The sequence below is a fragment of the Thalassophryne amazonica genome, chromosome 4 (genome assembly GCF_902500255.1).
Source record: "Thalassophryne amazonica chromosome 4, fThaAma1.1, whole genome shotgun sequence".
NCBI classification, from domain to species: domain Eukaryota; kingdom Metazoa; phylum Chordata; class Actinopteri; order Batrachoidiformes; family Batrachoididae; genus Thalassophryne; species Thalassophryne amazonica.
Window position 1 is genome coordinate 118,517,416 of NC_047106.1, and position 21,290 is coordinate 118,538,705.

The following is a 21,290-nucleotide window of genomic DNA, read 5'->3' on the forward strand; positions in this document are numbered from 1 at the left end:
ACAGATCTACAGGGAATCCTGAATCGGGACCTGCTTCATTTAATGACCTGGTCAAATCTTCATCTGAAAAAATAAACGCCTGCCTTAATTAAGCACTGGCATTATGTGCATTTAAAAGATTACATTTGGTCGAGTCACTTTTTTTTCTAAGTCACCTGCGGAGTGGTACCTTAAAATCCTAAAGTCTGATTTATGCTTTTCTAGCCCCATGGTCATGCAATGACGTTGACATGCGTATTACCCTTTAAAGTTCAATTTGCTGCAGGAACAGTGGCTTTTTCTGGATTAATTTGTTCCTCAGTGAGCTCAACTTCTTTATACAATCATCAACCTCCAAACCAACGTTACGGTACATGTAATTTTCCTTCATGAATTACGGGTCATTTGAACGTCTTTTTCTGATTCCCTGTTGTAAAATTAGTCATATTTACAGGCTTTTTTGCCAAACGTATTTGATCCATGATCAAGATGTAATCAGCTTGCACAGTGCAAAAGCTTTAAAATATGACGGGAGAGGAAGGAGTGAAAATGCAAGTGTTCAGGGCCTTCCTCTCTGTGTAAGGCCCTGATTTTGATGATTTACAAGATGACACCATTTACTGTTCTTGGAGCAATAATGTCATGTTAAGAAAGTAGGAGTAGACTGGAATAACTTATCTGTCTACCATCTACATGTCTGTTCATTAACTGCATTTTATGGGGTCTATGCCTGTGCTTTTCCAAAGACTAGGAATACTGCCTGTGGCAGTATTGGTAGCAGCTTTTAGACGAGCAGGAAGTTTGATGCATTTGCTTACCTGCATACATGTCTGGCTCCCTCTGTCTGTCATGTGTGTGTCACACAGAGGTACATGCTATTACATTTATATTAGTGCCATAGGTTAGCAGGCAAGAAGGCAGCTGGTGAAAGTAATAAACATCATCCGAAACAACAGCAGCTATCACATTCAGTTATTTGATGTTAATGGTCCCATCCCTGAAATGTCTTTCAGATGCCCCTGGTTGCAGGGACATGGACCTGTGTGAAATGTTATTTGTGAAATGCATTGAAATGCACATCTTTGCATTCACATAATGGAACCATCTTGGGTCCCAGTGATGCAGCACCCAGGGAGACAACCAGTCCATCTCCACCTCTAAAAAGTATCCATGTATGTGCCACAGCCAGGTGAAATGTTAGCATTCCTTCATTATCCTGCAATGGTATCAGCATTGGCCAACACCTCTGTCCAGAGACCTCATTGTGCCTTAAGGTCTACCCATGAGTCTCTTGAGCTCAAATTCAGATGACCCAAAGATGTGAATGTCATTGCTGAGATAACTGAATCTCTACAAGTCTCACACTTTCACTATGTGCAGATACACTTCTGATGTCTGAGTGCAGGAAGTCATTGAAAGCCTGGATCTTACTCTCAATACTGGACATCACAAACCCAAACACAGTGATTCCTTACTCAGCTTCTCAAGTGCTGTGATCAGGATATCCATGGATTCCTCATGGATTCCTCAACTTCATCCACATAGTCTGAGAAGTCATGGTCAGTAAGGGTACTATCTCAGTGGGCCGCAACAGTTTGCAACCGGCATTTGCAAGGGACTTTGAGAGATTTGCTGGGTGGCACCATCCCCTCACATGAGTCGCAGGGTGTCGCTCGCATGTTGCTTGAATTTTGAACCGTTCAACCTTGGTGAGGTGACAAAGCTCCTCACCAAGTACTCACAGAGCATTGCAGGCATCAGAAAGCCCTCAGATTGTAGTCTCCATGTCTCGTAACGTGCAAGAATCATGAGAGAACTTTGTGAGGGGTTGGTCATGTATGAAACTACATTGTGAGGATCTGATAATCCTCGTGGGAGACACACACGAGCTGTCCTGCGAGCATGCCAAAATAGCGGAGATGATCAGAGAGAGAGACAGGGCTTCTGGAAGTGGCCAAGGGAGTTCTGCAACTGTGGATGCGCGTGTATGCATGGTGAGCAGGCTGGACACACCTGTCCACAGTAGCTGGGATTATGTTTTTTTTTTCTAAATTATGACCATAACGGAAAAAAGTCTGATGCTGGTGGCCGTGAGCCGTGTGCATACATGGTCAACCCACACACACAGAGGTGGGCTTCAGCGCAGCAGTGGATGAATATTGGCCATTCTCGAGAATTGAGGAGGACATCTGTTTCGCGGCATCTGTGTGTGATGATGCCAACCAAGAGCTCTTTGATCACGTAGACCACTGGACATTACATATTTCATCCTGTGGTTGGCAGCCATGTGCCATCTGTATGTGCAGAATACAGAAAATGCCTGTGTGCGTGCGTGCGTGCCTGCATGTGTCCTTATAACTTTGATCATGGACAAACTGGGAAGAGCTAACATTTACTGTTTGGTATGCTTATATATTTTGGGTATAGGATGAAGGCGGACTACAAATTTTGGTGAAACTACGGCTATTATCCAACAACACTGAACAATGGATGTTGCTAATTACATTCTGGATTTACACGCCAGTCCAGCAGGGGTCAGTAAATCATCGTTACCAGGGCCCTTGCTAGGACCATTTCAGTGCCTGGTAAATTATGATTACAAAGCGTAGCGAGAGCAGCTCTCATGGCTCATGGCCAGGGTCCAGTGCCCCCCCCGGTGGTCAAAGGGGCAGAAGTCCCCGAAGCTAAAGGGTTTTCTACCTAATAAATGTTATTGGCAAGCCCTATTTTAACAAACTTTGAGTGCTTTTAGATGCACTGAAAACAAGAATAATAGACAAACAAGACATTTATCTTGTAATATTTGTAATATCAAAGTTTGTTTTGCATGTTTCTGTCAAAGTCTAAGTTAATAAAATAAATTACAGTTACTATATGAAATGAAAGTGTTTGTGCTTTATTACTGAGTGTATTTTATTCCATAAAACTTACCTGTATAAGGCTGTATGCTTGTTACAGAGGTCTGACTTTATATCCCCTCACATCTCCTCTTCTCCTCCTCCCTTCTATTCCGTTTTGTATTTCCCCCACCAAAGTAGTCCTCAAGCTTCCGCTGTGCCATGATTGGGCAGCATGGTGGTTCGACTTCCACCTGTGGCCTTTCTGTGTGCAGTTTGCATGTTCTCCCCGTGTTTGCGTGGGTTTCCTCTGGGTGCTCCGGCTTCCTCCCATATTTAAAGACATGAAGGTTAGGTGAATTGGAAACTTGATAATGGTCCACTGGTCTCTCTTGCAAAAGAGATATTGCTCTCAATAGGACTAACCAGGTTAAATAAAGAACCCGCTGCAGAATTTAAAGTCAAAACAAATAAACAAAAGTCCTCTGTTAGGCCCAATTTTTTAAAAATATTAGTTTATCATCCTTGACATCAGAAAAAAGTGATGAGGGAGGGCATCTTAGCTTTATTGACAATCGTGTGTGTGGTTTTCAGTGACAAGTGGCAAGTTACGGGCCGGGCTTGGTAAACTTCGGCCGTCTTCGGCTAAAGCAAACTCACTGTCTAGCGGACATACTGCTTCTTGCATCAGCTGTATCACTGTCAATGAAATTCCCAAAACTAAAAAATAAAAAAATAAAAAATTGATGCGGGCCAGTAAACTAATGTTGTTTTATGGGGCCTTATCCCTTCCATGCATGAGTGAGCGTAGACTATAGTTGTCAAAATGTGCTTTCTTGTAGTTTAACCTTTCACAAAATCATGATATAAGCTTAACACGACAAGATATTTTGTGATGAACATGTGTTGCTTTGGGGAAAGCTAGAGGCTACCCTATCCCATAATTTCACATCCAGGTCTCATAGCAATGCTAGACGTTCTCAAAACTTTCTGATGCAATGGAGATTCATCAAATTCGAATCGAATTCAAAAATCGAATTGGTACATTTTCAGCAACATTTCAGTCCATTTAACGGAAAATCCATGCTGGGCGGCACAACCAATTTGAGTCTGAGAGCCGGGCAGAAATTTACAGTACCGGGCAGTAATAACACTGATAATAATAATGATAATAATAATAATGCGTATGTGATAACAAGAACCTTAACAATTTATAAATACATTAAGACAGTAAATTAACATTAAAAAAATTACGTAATTAACAGGAAATACAAGGGTTGAGTTTGTCTTCTAAAAATTGTTGTGATCTAAGGCTCTAAAAACATTCTGGACTCGCACACCTTCCAACTTATTATAGAAACTTTGCATAATTTATTACCACCCTTGAAAAATGTCAGCTATCTATTTTCTAAACACTACTCAATCTTGAGCCCGTGGATCCCCACGGACAACACGCTAGTACAACACATAATTGGCAAAGGTGAGTAGAACCCTTACTATTTGATTACCTGATTACTTGATAGCTTGGTTATGAACAATGTTTTAACATGTCTAAGATTGTAAAGAGGTGAGCATACTGTTGGTTGATAGGTAGGTACACTTAAACTTGCACCATTGGAGTAAAACTGGGAGAAACACAGAACAGCTGGATATAGAAATAATAAAAGCCTTAAATGGATCTTGTTAAATTATTAAAAAGTGGACTCTTCCAAATTCCAGAATACTGAAAGCAAAAGCCCCACCATCATTTGGCCTCAAGGTTACATTTCAGTTCTCTGCGGTTGAACAGTTTTTGTGTTTCAATGTACAGATTGTGTGAAAAAATAAAACATACTACTTTAGGTCTCCTGGTGTAGAAGCAAGAATCACTTAAAAAATGCTAATCTGTGTTTGTATTTTTGGGGTTAGCATGCAGAGGGTTAACGGTTCAGCTAATGAGAAAAGGACAGCTCACAGAGAGGAGGAAAAGAAAGTCTCTTCCCACAGTGAGCTGAATTAGTAATGGCAGAGAAATAAAGGTCCTGAAAGAGTGCCCTGATCCCATGTGTAACACGAGTGACTCGCTTCCACTGAGAATGGAAAATCTTTTTAAAACTGCTACAAACGCAGATGGCGTTTTTAACAGAGAAGATAATCAGTTACTAATTCAAAAATGTCAAAATTCAAAATCAGCACTGCGTTAAGTCTTAAGCTGTGAGGTCAAACCTCACACACTTGGCATGTCAGTATGAACACATCTCTGCCAGCACAAACTGCAAGACATTAATGCATTATGAAACCTAAGCCGTTGTGCTGTTAAGCAATGCTGCTCCAGGGATGATGTCTAGTGTTGCTTGTCACATCACTTGCAGAATATTTTTTGCATTTTTATAGAAAAGATAGAAAAACAAGTGTTTTCTGGTTTCAGTATTGGAATGTGTAAGGGCATTAAATTGATTGAAAAGGTCATACAAAATGTGTCTGAATACAAATTGTGATTGACAATTTTAATAATACTTGTTTGCCCTCCCAACATCTGATGTTTATTCCTAATGGTTGGAAAAGTCTAAGTGTGTAACCTGTAAAATGTAGTGTGTGGATGGATGGATGGATGGATGGATGGATGGATGGATGGATGGATGGATGGATGGATGGATGGATGGATGGATGGATGGATGGATGGATGGGTTGGTTGGTAAGGTTAGATCTTACTCGGGTGAAGTACCTTGAGGCAGCATTGTGATTTGGTGCTGTGTAAATAAATTGCATTGAATTGAGTTGGGGCAGTACAATGGCTTAGTGGTTAGCATTGTTGCCTCACAGCAGGAAGGTCCTGGGATCACTTTCCACCTGGTCGTTTCTATGTGGAATTTGCATGTTCTCCCCGTATCTGTGTGGGTTCCCTCAGGGTGCTCCGGCTTCCTCCCACATCTAAAGACATGCAGGTTAGGTAGATTGTAAACTTTAAATTGTATATAGGTGTGTGTGTGGGTGTGAATGTGTTTGTCATATGTGGCCCTCTGACAGACTGGTGCCCTGTCCAGGGTGTACCCCGCCTCATGCCCTGTGGTTGCTGAGATAGACTCCAGCCCCCGTGATCCTTAATTGGAGTAAGCGGTTGAAGATGAGTGAGTGAATTGAAATGGATAACAGCAATTTGTATACATTGTGCCTGCGTCTTCAAGAGCACACAAGTTATTGGTTAAATGCATGTAGGCAACATATTTTATACAAATCATCACTTTTACAACCACTTTTCTTTGGAGAAGTCATAGGATGTAATAATACACAAACATTTCCAAGTTACTGAATATACGTATCTAGGGGCAGCACTGTAGCTTAGTGGTTAGCAATGTTTCCTCACGGCACAAAGGTCCTGGGATCACTTTCTGCCTGTTCCTTTCTGTGTGGAATTTGCATGTTCTCCCCATGTTCACATGGCTTCCTCCCACTGCAAAAGACATGCAGGTTAGTCGAATTGGAAACGTTAAATTGACCATCAGTATGCATGCAAGTGTAATTGGGTTTGTCTATCTCTACAGTGGGTAAAACAAGTATTTAACACATCAACATTTTTCTCAGTAAATATCTTTCTAAAAGCACTATTGACATGTCAGTAACAACCCAAGTAATCCACACATATAAAGAAACCAAAACAAATATGTGCAGAAAATAAATTATGTTTCATAATGTGAAATGATAGTAAAAAAGTATTGAATACACGAAGAAAGGGAGGTGCAAAAAGGCACGGAAAGCCAAGATACCAGCTAAAATCGATCAGTAATTAGAAAGCAATCCTGCCCCGGGTCAGTGCAAATTAATGTCAGTTGATTCAGTCTCAACTGATTGCCTACAAAAAGGTGTCACACAAGGTGTCACACAAGAAACATCTCATGATGGGCAAAAGCAAAGAGCTCTGTCAAGATCTTTGCAACCTTATTGTTGCAGTGGTTACAGAAGGATTTCTAAACATCTGAATGTTCCAGAGAGCACTGTTGGGGCCATAATCTGAAAGTGGAAAGAGCATCATTTCACCATTTGACCAGGTGCTCCTCGCACGATTTCTGACAGAGAAGTGAAAAGAATTATCAGAAAATTGTCCAAGAGTGAAGTATCGCTTTCTTTGAACAGTTGTTTCAAAGAAAACAATAAGTAATCCATTTAACCGCCATGGCCTGTATGCACGCTCACCACACGACACTCCACAGATGAAGAAAAAACATGTTGAAGCTTGTTTAAAGTTTGCTGCAAAGCATTTAGACAAGCTTGTGAAATACTGGGAGAATATAGTCTGGTAAAATGAAACCAAAATTGAACTCTTTGGATGCCATAATACACACCATGTTTGGAGGCCAAATGGCACTGCACATCAGCCAAAAAACACCACACCAAGAGTGAAGTTTGGAGGTAGCAACATCATGCATACAGTACTGACATACTTCATATAATTGAAAGAAGGATTAATGGAAAAATGTACTGAGACATTCTTGACAAAAAAAAAAAAAAATCTACTGCCATCTAGCAAGATGATGAAGATGAAACAAGGTTGAACATTTCAGCAAGACATTGATCCCAAACACACAGTCAAGGAAAAAGTCAGTTTGATTTCAGAGAATGAAAATAAAACTGCTAGAATGGCCCAGCCAATCAGCTGACTTCAATCCAATAGAAAATCTATGGAATGAACTAAAGATCAGAGTTCATAGAAGAGGTCCACTGAACCTTCAAGATTTGAAGACTGGGACAAATATTGGGAAGGTGTCGTAGCACGGACCCACAACAGGGGGCGCAAATGAACGGACAATGAATAAGCCAAAAAGTAACAATTTAATGTTGTGATAATACACAACTAAATTCACAGAAATCTGCACAGTCAATTGACACCAGGTGACGTGTGGGCAGGCTCGAAGATAGAAGACCCCCGACGAGAGAGAAGCCGCGTCCCACACGGCTTCCACCACCAACGGTCTGAAGAACACCGGAGCCGCCAAGTCCCGAGTCCCCAGGTGGCCTCTGTCTTCGGCTGTCGACCCTGGTACTGCTGGCAGAAAGCAGAGATAAGATGAATGAGTGTGAGTCCGCACACTCAGTAATCCACAGTCCATACACAGTTAGGAGGGAGCACCTCCACCTCCAATCAGACACTCGTGCAGCTCCTGGTTAACCACTTATCTGGGTTGGGGTGTGAGGCGAAGCCGTCGCTGTCACACCAAACGCCAATCCCACAGACAAGGCAACACTCCAGGAAAACGGCTGCAACAGAAGTTCAGATTATTACACAAAGTGTCAGTCAGCAGAGAAATTACCTCTTCAGTCGTTGCGATTTCTCGGCGAGGAGGTGGAGTTGCAGTCCGGTTTTTATGGTGGTGATGATGATGATGAACGAGTGACAGCTGGTGCAGAGGATGACTGACAGCTGTCACTTCTTCTGGATCTGGCGCCCTCTCGTGCTTGGAGCCCGCACTCCAAGCAGGGTGCCCTCTGGTGGTGGTGGGCCAGCAGTACCTCCTCTTCAGCGGCCCACATAACAATAAAATCACACCTGAGCAATGCATGAGACCAGTTTCTCCATACAGGAGGCTTCTTGAAGCTTTTGTATGAAGAATTGAATACATTTAGGAAGCGTGTTCAATAATTTTTCCGCTGTGTCATTCCATTTTATTACACACAATTAAATTTCTGTACATATTTGTTTTGGCTTCTTTGCACGTGTGGATTACTTGGATTGTTAGTATGAGATCTGGTAAAAATTTCATGTCGGAAGGACATTTATAAATCTATGTACTGAGAAAAATGGTAACGTGTCAATACTTATTTTACCCACTGTATGTGACCCTGTCATAGACTGGTTTCTGATCCAGGGTGTACCCTGCCTTTTGCCTTATGGATGCTGGGATAGGCTCCAGCCCCCTGTGACCCTTAACCAGAATAAGCAGGTTTAGAAAATGAGTGAGTGAATGAATGAATGTCTTGGACCTCATTTCTGTCAATCATTAAGAAATACAAACAGTAGGGTAATGGATGGTAAATCTGTTTGGAGGAAGCAATTCACACAGAATGTGTGGCTGTGCAAGAAGGAGACTAGTGAGAGAAGCCACCAAGACAACTATACAGTTCTGAAGGAGTTATACTGTAGGTTTCTGGTTAAAAAACAGTGTGAGTGCGAGCGATTGCATCAGCGCAGCTCATCTGAACGATTATAATGAGATGTTAAATCTATCATAAACATACTTTTACAGATACTTATAAGAAGGAATGAACATGCAACTGTTTTACCAAGCCATTACAATATAAATACAAATAATTACCTTTTAGACTGTTCCAGATGTGTTCTCCACCTCATGAAGTATAGGAGAAAGAGAGAGAGAAAGCTCCAGCTAAAACAGTCCTGTGATTCCGGAAGCGATTAGAGGTGTTTTCAACAGCCAAACTCTGAGAGAACATAATTAATCCGCTACAAAATAATTGTTTTATATACGCAGCGTCCAGCGGCACAAAGCACAGCATCCAGCTGGGAACACAGCGGGTGGCATTGTAACAACGAATTACGCAGGAGTGCAGAGCCAAAATGCATGCAAGTGTCAAGGCACCTTTACTTTTGTCTCTTGCATTGCTGGTTACACAGCTTCATGGTGAAGTGGTACAGTGCTTCTATAAGGTCAGGTCAGGTCTGGAGACATCACTGGTACCACGCATCATCGCATTCATCAACCAGTCCATGCCCACCTTTCAAATGCAGTCATCTATCTGTCGCCACAGCAGTCACACATGGTCAAAATGTCATAGCTGATGTTCAATCACACTGGAAGGTGTATGCCTGATCCGAGTCTCACTAACTGTCTGTTTGACATAAATCATTGCAGCTGTATCTAAGTATTGTCTAAAGAGACATGGGTACCAATGACATCCGGTCTTCACTATAGATCATTGGTTACCATCCAAATGTCACAATCTGTGTTGCCTTGACTTTGGCTCAGTTGTGTCCAAAAATGAACCACTTTATCTTTGATGAACACATAAGCCCTCCACCACATTTAATCAATATTAGCAACAAATTGCCAAATAGTTATGACCGTGAATTTCACTTCTCAGGGTCACCCAACGTTAAAGGTCACGTGACCAGTATGAGGAGAGATTGCTCGGTTAATAATTTGTTTGTTCGGAGCTGTGTTTTCAGCTTATTGGTCTTCATTTTGCATGTTCACTTTGAGTTCATTTGCTGTTCCACCAATTCAAACTCGTCAGTGTAACAAAATTTGCTCGGAGAATGGTCCTCGTCGTTGCTCATATTTCTTTGTTCGCTCTTTGTTTTGTTTTCACGCTGTGAAAATTGTAAACAAAGTTGCAAATCTGATTGACGATCCGGACTGATTGTCATGGCAACGATCTGATATGGGAAAATATCAGACCAGAAATCAGCCAATCAGAGTCTGCGTACTGTCGTAGCCACGTAATAAAACTTTATATTAATATTTAGTAACAACCATAGCTTCATCTTCAACCAGTTCCTGAGGAGACCCCATTGTTTGACATGGGCCAAAAATTTGACTCTGTCCTGTGAACTTGATTTTTGACTGATTTCTCAAAAAAATCAAGTATCTTTGTCCTTAGTTGACCCTCAGTTGTTCCATCATGTTTGATTCAAATCAGATCAGTAATCTCAGTTATTTTGTCCACACATGAACAGAAGCACATGTACTGAAACAGTACTACCCCATGTGTTACCACGTTGGGTATGATCAGGGTTAGCTGGTTGTTTCCAGTTTTATAATTCTTGGCTACTCTGCGCCTCCTACTGGCATGGATTAACATAAAAAGAAATCAGTTCTGCAGCTTTATTTTACACGCACATGTTCAACAGCCTGGGCAATTTATCTTTTTTGTGTTGCACTTTGGACAACACTCTTGCATCAAGTGGCAACAATTTTGCTTGAACTCAGTTTTTGGGTTTTACAAAGATCTTGGTGTGCTTTTGTTTCTGCAGGACACCATGCTTTTGGTGTTGACAGTACAGTAGTTACAGACGTTCTGTTGGCAGTAAATACTGACAATAAACAGCAGGCTTTAAAACTCATTAATGTTCTTGTGGCACTGCACCTCTCAGTGCGGCTCTGAGCGGGGCCGTGACGGCTCAGCCTACCAGGCCTGGCAGCACTGTGAAGGGAGTATTTGTTTCCTGGGAAAGGGAGCAGCGGCCAAGTCCAGATGCCGAGGCGGTCCCCGGGGACAGCGTCCTGAGTCGGAGAGCCGGCAAGGCTGGGCCTGGATCACTGTCAGCTTCCGGCGCTGCAGCAGGATGGGAGGCTAAATCACTGCGCTCCTTCTCTGAGGCCACATGTGGTACTCATTTACAGCACGTTTGTGAAGAATGAGCAAGGGGAAAACATGGAAAACAACTTCATGACACATCAGGATGACAGAGGATTACTCAGTGAACATGCTAAGAAAGCACACGTCTGTGACGGTCACATTTTCTCAGTCTTCATTAACGGATGGAGTGAATCAAAGCCAGTGAGTCTGTTTTGTGGGTTGAACAGGAGAAACCACTGTGTTGATCCCTGCCGCACCTCATTGCCATGCTTAGCTTTTACCGTGTGGGTTGAAATCAGGCGGGGAAGGTGAATTTTAGCTCATTTGGAATGGCTTGTGAGTTCTGACAACTTGTCGCATTCTGTAATCCTGTCTTGTTCCTTCTCTACATTTCAGTCCCATTCATTATCCTCCGCACAAATGCGCAGTTTTATCTCTCTCTCGTTCTGCTGTGCTCTGGGGAAACCACAAAGTCACCACCCTGTAGCGACACATCAGACCTCTAAGTAATGACTTCTGCTCAGTGCGTTGTTGGGTTTCTAATTTGTAGCACCCTGGGAAACATTTTAAATCAACAAAGTGGCTGACACTGTACACACACCGCGTGTTGACTTGGATTTGGTGCGCATTGGCGTCCTTCATGACAAATGGTTTCACCTACTGCAGGCTTGGGAACAGTGAGTGCCCACACCAAAGACAGGTTGGAATTAGAACTGGCCACAAAAAGTGCACAACTTAAAGCCAGTGTGCTGGATATACTTGTCACACTCTTCATAACGGATTCAGGATCACGTTTCACTTTATGGGTGTTGGACACCCCAGGTGCCACCCAGATGATTGACATTTCATTGCATGTCTGGTTGAGCCATTTTGAAATCTGTGACACATATTGACTGCTAGGTCCCTCCTGTACAGTAGTTGGCACTGCGTTCTACAAAAAAGTTCTAATCCATCTTAGTATAAGAAGAAAAATCTTTGAATCAGATTTGAACCTGAACACTTCGCCTGAACCATGGACTGCTAATGACAGCAAAGTTATATTGGTGAGTAAACAGCCGTATTTTATGCCAGAAATTAGGTACAGGTTGGTAAAAGTGGCATTTCTCCTTTAATTCAGGTTGCCTTATACATATGTGTTTATCCGCTAATTATCAAAGCTAATGTTTTCATTATCAGATTAGATTTTCAGATATTTTGAAAACCATCAGCAAACTAATTAGCTTCCAATAAATGTTGGTCTAATCATTTTTAGACCGCTAGCATTTATTAAGTCTGACATTAAAGATTTGACTGTAGTAGATGTACAGTTCTATACTCTGCAAACAGAAGACAGCTAGTTTCAAGACAAACTGCTCTATCCTCTGCAGACAAAGGAGAACTACTCACAAAAAAAAGGGGGGGGGACACCCTAATTTCTTTTGACCCCATACTAGTTTGCTAGCAATATCACCCAAGTCATCCAGAGGCATACAGTTTTAACTTATGGTTAAAGTTTTATTCAAACTAATTTCGGCAAGTTATTTAAATTAATGTCACTTCTGAAGTTTATAAAGTGAAAATATCAGATATGTTTTAGTTTTAAAGTAATGCACTAATTTTGAAGGTATTAGTGTGGACATGCTGTGTCCAGTGCATTATGGGTAATCTCAGTACATTCACAACAGGAGAAATGCACTTGCGACGCTCTGATCACGCTCCACATGGACAACAGCATTAAACCCTTTGTATATTCTGTGTGTGTACCGGAGACAATACAGAAAGTTATTGGTTAGCTGTAGCTTCTGATAATTTTTTGGGTGGTTTATCGGTTTAGCATCATAAAACATAACGTTTCAATTAGCTGATTAGCTGTTATCAAAACTATCTTTTTGGTTAGCTGTGCCCACCACTGCATGTTTCTCCTGTGATTTTAGATTAATAAAATGAGCAGCAGCTAATTTCATGCTCTGTTTGCTTATTTGAGATGTACGAGGTCTATTAGAAAAGTATCCAACCTTATTATTTTTTTCAAAAACCATATGGATTTGAATCACGTGTGATTGTGTCAGACAAGCTTGAACCCTCGTGCGCATGCGTGAGTTTTTCCACATCTGTCGGTTGCGTCATTCGCCTGTGAGCAGGCTTTGAGTGAGGAGTGGTCCACCCCCTCGGCGGATTTTCATTGTCAGGAAATGGCGGAATGATTTGGGCTTTTTTTCCATCAGAATTTTTTCAGAAACTGTTAGACACTGGCAGCTGGAAACCATTAGAAAAATTTATCTGGCTTTCGGTGAAAATGTTACGGGCTTAGTAGAGAATAAGGAGTGTTACTGTCGCTTTAAGGACGGCCCCCAGTGGCTGTGGGGCACGCCGCGCTCCGAAGCCGCTATCGACAGGCTGAACGACCATTTAATTTCTAAATGGATGGCTGTCTGGAGCCGTGACCATCGTGTGCCATTTCTCTGGTTATCACAAGAACTGGACATCAACCATTTTCCGGCAGATTTCACTTTTAACAAGAGATTTTGTCATGGAAAGCCGAGCGGAGGCTTTGCACATCACGATGGATTCGCTACTGGAGCGAGACAAAACCACCTCCATTTTGGTCTCACAGGACGGCTTTGACATGGCGTTCAGACAGCTGTCGGTGGTTTTTCCATCGAGTGATTATCCGAGAAATTGTGGAAAATTGTGGAAATTGTGGCCCCCGCTGGGGGCCGTCCTTAAAGCGACAGTAACACTCCTTATTCTCTACCAAGCCCGTAACATTTTCACCGAAAGCCAGATACATTTTTCTAATGGTTTCCAGCTGCCAGTCTCTAACAGTTTCTGAAAAAATTCTGATGGAAAAAAAGCCCAAATCATTCCGCCATTTCCTGACAATGAAAATCCACCGAAGGGGCTGGACCACTCCTCATTCAAAGCCTGCTCACAGGCGAATGACGCAACCGACAGGCGTGGAAAAACTCACGCATGCGCACAAGGGTTCAAGCTTGTCTGACGCAATCACACGTGATTCAAATCCATATGGTTTTTGAAAAAAATAATAAGGTCGGATACTTTTCTAATAAACCTCGTTAGATGCTGCCCGAGTGTTTCTCAATTGCCCTCAAAAGTATTGGAAGACTTGGTATTTCACACATTTTAATTTGTTGATGCCATTTCAAGTACAAAAAAAAAAAACCCCTCAAACATAGAAAATCTCCACATCTTGGTATAAATTTAATTAAAATATAAAACAGAGCTTCCTCATGGAGTGCTGTAGAGGAGGATTTTCTTAAAAAGACCAGAAAGTTCAGCTAATGTTGCCATATTGTGCAGCCCTACTGTCAATTAAGGTAAAACCTCTTAAATCATTCTAAAGTCAGTTTTAAGCTAAAGTGAGGATGTTTTGAGCAGAAACGAGGCGAAATTCTGTGACGCTTGAAATGTCCGATGCGCAGTAAACGCATCACCTAGCAGCTTGTTTAGCCAACTCTGATCACTTATATCGCCTTTTATGATGATATAATGCTGAATTTATGTGGAAATGATTGTTGTACAAAAGCTTCAGATGTCTGTCGCTGAGATAGATGATGACTGGAGTGCAGTTTTAAGCAGAAACAAGGTGTTAATCCATGAACCGTGTCATCGGGGGGGATTTTTTGTAGGGGGGACTGTTCGGTCTACGACGCCAGATTGTGGATCAAGTTTTACTTTATAGAGACTTTGAAGGATTACTGTTAGCAGAATTACGCAGATCTGGATCCAGGATCAGGTACTTCATGGTTTCTCACCAAATCTGCATCACAGATAGATATTAGAGCATGGAAGACTCCACTGCATTTTGGAGGTGATACGGATCTGGATCTGGATTGTGGATCAAGATTTCACTTTATATAGGCTTTGAAGGATTATATCAAAACTACTTCACAGATTCTCACCAAATTTGCCAAACAGATAAATATTAGGGCATGGAAGACTCCACTGCATTTTGCAGGTGACACGGATCCAGATTAGAGGATGTCAGAAATCTGTGATTGCTCTTGTTTTTGAAATATGGTGATCATGCTTCATGCAACAAGAGCCAACAACAGATTGATTGGTGCATTATTTACAGGACAAACACCACATTAGTTAGTAGAAGCTAACAGGCTAATTAATTTTATTGTACAAGGCACAAAGAACTGCTTGTTGTAACCTCAGAGCGATTTATGTCACTAAGTGTAACTAAACATTTACATCTCCTATGCATTTTTAAAACCTTCTAGTTAGCACCCTGTCTGCTCTGTACAAGCATGATCCTGTCAAATCTCAGAAGCTAAGCAGAGTGGGTCCCAGTTAGTACTTGGATGGGATATCTTTTTCAAAGACCAGGGGATCTGTGTGTTTCTCAAGGTAAAACTGGAGTTGTGTCAGGAAGGGCATTTGGCGTAAACCTTGTGCCAAATCCCAATGCAGATTTGCTCAAACATATGCAATTAAACGGCAAACAACAACATAGTTAGCCTTACCGTAGCCTAGTTGTCCTCCTTGTTGCTGTCTTGGCTGTCCCACAAAGTCCAAACAAGTGGAATGTTGAGTAGTATGAAGCTTACATTCCTTGTCTTTATTCAAGTGTTGTTTTTCTGTTTGAGACTTTGATTTATTAATTTCACCCATTCTCTAAGAGCTACCACATCCTTCTCACATAGATCTTAAGGATGGCGGTAGGTCTGTCTGGGTGGTCACTACTCATGAACAGGACTGCAACTAATGATTAGTTTCATAGTCAATTAATAAATGAATTATTCTTCTTGATTAGTTGCTAGGTCCATAAAATGTATAAAGAAAAAAGGTGGAAAAAATGTCAGTCAGTGTTATCCCAAGCTCAAAATGACACCTTCAAATGCCTTGTTTTGGCAACACACCAAAGACATTTAAAGAGGTGAAAGAAAGACTCAAAATTATGAATCGATTATCAAAATATTTGTCGATTAATTTGACAGTTATTTAAGTATTGCAGCTTTAGTTATGATTTACCTGGCTGGTAGCTCCTGCACATGAGCAGTTTTGCATGAAAGAGCTCTAAGCATTGCAATAAAATCAGGAATTCAGGAAGAAGTAGCATTACTGATGGCAAGGGTTCAGAAATTAACAAAGAAAACTGCAGTATATCTTTGCCTTAGTCAAAACCAAACTTGAATGCTTTCAATGCCAGGTTTCTTTTTTCTTTCTTTCTTTTTTCACCAGAGAAAGCACCAGTTCAAGAGATTACAAGAGTTCAAACAAAAAGCTGGTATGAAGGTCTCAGTGTTGTGTGAGCACCGACTGAAACATTTTAATCAGTGTGATAGTGCCAGCAGCCGGAGGGCTTTCTGCTGGATGGAAGAGCTCTTTGCCAAATGCAACACAGCGATGAGTAAAGGAGAGCTTATTAAATGGAGGTAGTCATGGTGCTGGCGCTTAGCTCCCCATCGGCACATATTTTTTGCTGTCTCAGGGATTCTTTCCACTCTCTTTAGACACCATTATCAAGGGAAAGGCAGGCCTTGAAGAGGGCTCTCATTCCCCCTTCCAAAAAAAGCCTCTTTCCAAGTCTTTTTTTTTATCTGCAGAGGGAGTAGCCTTGACCAGATTGGAGAGTTTGATGCAGATCTCTTTTAGACTTTTGCCCTCTAGTGGCTGATACAGATGATTGCATCGGTTTGTATTTTTCAACAACAAAAGATCTTTAAAAAAAAAAATTACAGTTGGGCCCATAAGTATTTGTACAGTGACAGCCACTTGCACACACAGTATTGATAATTAGTATAAAGTTTATTGCTAAAACTAATCATCAACTTTACAGGTAGTTTCAGGTGATGTATGCATGAACATTTCCGTGCTTCCATTCATTTTCTATGCCCTTTTATTTCAGTTAAGGGTTACCGGGGTTTGGGGGTGGAGTGGTCATTGGGTGAGACGCGGGGTACACCCTGGACAGTCTGTCACACATTCACACTCTCACTGACTTTGACAATTTAAAGTCACCAATTCACCTAACCTGTATGTCTTTGGAAGTGGGCAGAAGCTGCAGCACCCAGAGGGAAACGGTATGGTCAGGTCAGGTCTGGGAACATGGGCTAGTGCTGCATGTTGTTGCATCCACCACAACCACAGGAATGTCACGGGTCCTGGATGGCAGCCATCCAGGCAGACAACCAGTGTATCACCAACTCTCAAAAGTAACCATTCATCTGCCTCAGCCAGATGAAATGTGGGCATTTCCTTGGCATTTTTCCATTGCTGGGGCCCTTAACACTGAGGCACTAGCTGATTAGACTTAGTTCAACTCTTCAGGCAGGTAGATGATCCAATCGGTGAGTTAGGTGCACAGGTAGAAGCAGTAGAGTTTTTCCATATCTGTTAATTCACCATTCCAGCGATGCCCAAGTACCATTAAGGAGACTTAGTCTCGTCTTCCAACCATACAGTAAGATGGGAAGCACCAGGATCTTAAATACTTAGACCTTCACTTTCCTCCAAAGATATCGACATCACCAAACACGTCTGTCCAATGACCTCATGATTCCATAAGCTCTTCCTTGGTGTCTCACAAACTGTGAGGCCAAGGACCCAGAAACATGAGTATCACTGCTCAGAGAGTGTGGTACTGTAACCAGCTTCCCTCACTAGTCTCCTTCCTTAATGGTCACTCAGCTTTTGAGAACTACCTCCTCCAGACAGATTCAAGTCTAGTATATACTGACTGACTTGGAAATGTTCCTGCACCATCCCATTACTTGTCTCAAGGAAAGTGGCTGTAAAAGTAATGATTTATATGAACAATGATCCTTATATGCATATTTACTTATTACTTATGAACTCTGAAAATGGCCGTAATTCCTAAAATGGTTCATGCAAGTACATTTTGATTGTTTCATTTCAGTTCCATTGTGGTGGTGTCAAGAGGCAACATAACAAAAATTTTTCCACAGTGTGACCTGACTGTATCTCCGCTGACATTTTTGTAATACCACTGTGTGTCTCTTCTTCTAAGGGTATTCCTGCCGGTCCAAGGTTGCCCACTAATGGAAGTTTAGGCATCATGTCAGCGCAGTCACTGCCGCAACCTCCAGCACCCAACAATCAGCAGCAGAAAGGCGCAGCGAAAACTCTGCAGAGAGCACCGAACCAACCGCAGCACATCATCAGCAACTCAGTAAGATACATTTCATTTGTACAGTTGCTCTAAATATCTAGAAGTTTACTTAAATGAACCTGGGCTTCTTGATTGTTCTTCAAAATGTGTCATCACTCATCCAAGTGACGTCTTAGGTTTTTTTGAGCAGAGAAACATCTTGACAACAGTCAAAATGTGTTTTCCATCTTTGTTTTGCAAATTTAGGACAAAGACAATTCACATGATCACTTCAGCCGTCATCTCACAAGACCACCGCCAGACTACAAGCAATCAAGGAATATAATGGGAGTTCAACAAGGAAACATCTTCACAGGTACTTCTCATTACTGATGAGACAAAAAAAATATTTGATGTATTCAACCCAGTAAGACTAAATTCCATCTGCCATGAGGCTTTGTTTTTGACTGGGTATTCACAGTTTTAGAGTACCCCGGAATCCTTTGTGCGCTGGGGAGGGAGGCTTGATAATGGCTCAGCTTAATGCTAACTTCAACATTGAAAATGCCATAGACATGCTAACGCATTAGCATCAGCCCCATTTTGAAGTTATAAAATACATCTATCAACTGTTTCAGAAGACCATAACAGGTCGGTTTAACATATAAAAAGTAAATATTACTCACAGACATATGCTCTTTAGGGTTTTAGCAGGGAAAAATTAAGATAAAGCGAAATAAAACAAAGAACCAACGAAGCAGCAGATCAAAGATCAAAGCACTGCTTCATTGGTTCAAGGTTCAAAGCAAAGCCGCGCTGCAGAAACGGTTGATTATACAGACCCGCTGCAGGGTCTGTAATCAATGCAGAGAAATGATCATTTTCCTAAAAAACACCCCCAAAAACAACGGCCACTCTGAAGAACCGATAAGGGAATCGTTAAGCAGAAAGGCTATTGATGTTGATGGATCAAATCATTTCTTAAGGATACCCAAAAAGAACCGGTTCCCAACACACGACCCTAACAGCAACACGCTTTTTTTTTTTTAATAAAACTAACATTAAAGACTCACGATTGTCTTAGTTAAACACCTTAATACATATTTTGGTTGAACTCACCTCCATAACGACGCAATGTTGCAAACAAGTTGCCGCAAATGCTTGTTTACAGTGACAACGAAATCTCGGCCTCCCCAGCGAGAACGTGATTACGCGCGAGATTTGACACCATAAAGGTGTCTATAGCTTAACAAAGTTGTAGACAGAGTTTGTGTTATGTTTTTCTGTGTTTGTTTTGGTGCTGAGAAAAAGTGACTAGATTTTGGGAGCACTAATGAGTCCTACTCTTGTTGTTCTTTTGTTTCTTTCTTCTTCTTCGCTATATATCCTTTAGGTCAAAACACCTCCCAGTCTCCAAGTAGCGGCCCTGAGAATGACGTACATACTATGTCTTGCAACCTCCCATGTGGCCCTGGTTCAAAGATAAGTCTATCACCAACAGATCACAGATTTGGTGTTGGGAATGACTGCCATCCAAATGCGTGTGTTGGTCAGTTCCAGCAGCAACACAATCAGAGCAGAATTGGGCTAAATCAAAACAAACCCAGATTTCTGGGGCCGAGCACACAAGGAAATTCTTTTAGAATGAATAGCGTCGCCAGTGTACAACACTCAAGATCGACAGTTGACCTGCATTCCTCGGGGGTACTGGGACAAAGTCTCGGAGGTTTGATGACAAATGTCAACTTGAGTTGGGCCTCGGCCAACAAGCAAGTGACAACTGGGCTCAGTGTTAGGCGGCTCCCAAACCCACTCCAGTCTCAGGGTGTACAGCTGGACATGGCGAACCATCCCTACCAACAGAGGAACATCGGCCCCCCTAACCAGGTAGCACCAGACATCGGGATGCTCCCTCTTAACCCTGCGTTAAGCGACATAGGTTCCAGGCGGAGCCAACCAATGATGGGCTCTCCAACAGGACTTGGAAACCTGAACCAGTCCTCCCCAGAACAGAGGGTGCCGGCAGGGAACTTCACCGAGCCCAGTCCCAGTTCAAGCAGCTATCAGAATAACCGGGCCAACCGGCTGATCTTTGACTTCCTCCCTGAGGGAGACAACACAGTTCCAGGGATCAACACAGACTCTGACTTCATTGACTCTCTGCTTAAGTCTGGCTCTGGGAATGATGACTGGATGAAAGATATAAATTTGGATGAGATTCTGGGCAGTCACACTTAGATTTGGGTCACCAGTTGCTAAAAATGGACCCACAGCTGAGATTATAGAGGTTATGGATGCAGGGTGTAAAGGGTAGCATTTGTAAATAATGTTAAAATGGAATTTTATAAACTTTGTTATCACGCATACTCTGATGTTTTGTATTGTATTTACTGTGAAAGGTATTTGTTTTCTGTCTTTAATAGTCTGGATATTTTATTTCTGGTATGTTGACCAAGGAACTGATTTTATTTTCACTCACTGTTTTTTGTGCTCTGCCAGGCTCATGCTGTAGTGCTCTCCTATGAGACGAAATACCAAATTCACACTGTGAAAAGGAAACCTTGCTGTGCTGCGTTCAAGGTCATTCTGACATTCCCAGTCTTTCTCAGTCTGCAGCCACTATTTAACATGATAATGCGCCTTTTACCTTCACATATTTTGCTGCCATGCACACTCTATCTTGCAACAAATGTTTTCTCACTTTTTGGTCATGCTTTTTCATCTGTGGTAGTTTTTGATGCAACTGAAATGGCGTAACCATTATTTTTTTTCCCCATGTGATATTTAATAATTATTGGGATAGTAATAAGACATTATAATACATGCTATTAATAAAATTGATTTATTTGAAATGTTACTTTTTGGTTCTCTTCTTTGTTTGCAGTCCAAATCTAAGGCAACCTGATTGTCTTTTTTATATATAAAAAAAAAAAAGCCTGCCCTTTGTAGCTTCTCCCTTATTTTCAAATAGAAGGTCCATGAACATGTTCATTGTTTAAAATTAAAAACAAATCAAATCAAATCAATTTTATTTATATAGCGCCAAATCACAACAAACAGTTGCCCCAAGGCGCTTTATATTGTAAGGCAAGGCCATACAATAATTACGGAAAAACCCCAACGGT

At 41.6% G+C, this 21,290-nt stretch overlaps 1 protein-coding gene across 1 annotated transcript in view; it reads left to right on the top strand.

Moving 5' to 3' along the window:
- zmp:0000001236 (mastermind-like protein 2) overlaps positions 1–21,019 on the top strand; it is a 215,507-nt gene extending 194,488 nt beyond the window's left edge. Inside the window, 3 exon segments of the mRNA XM_034168474.1 lie at positions 18,085–18,246; positions 18,433–18,541; positions 19,559–21,019. Coding sequence (XP_034024365.1) covers positions 18,085–18,246; positions 18,433–18,541; positions 19,559–20,403 — 1,116 coding nt within the window. The 3' untranslated portion in view covers positions 20,404–21,019.
- The last annotated feature ends 271 nt before the right edge of the window (positions 21,020–21,290 follow it).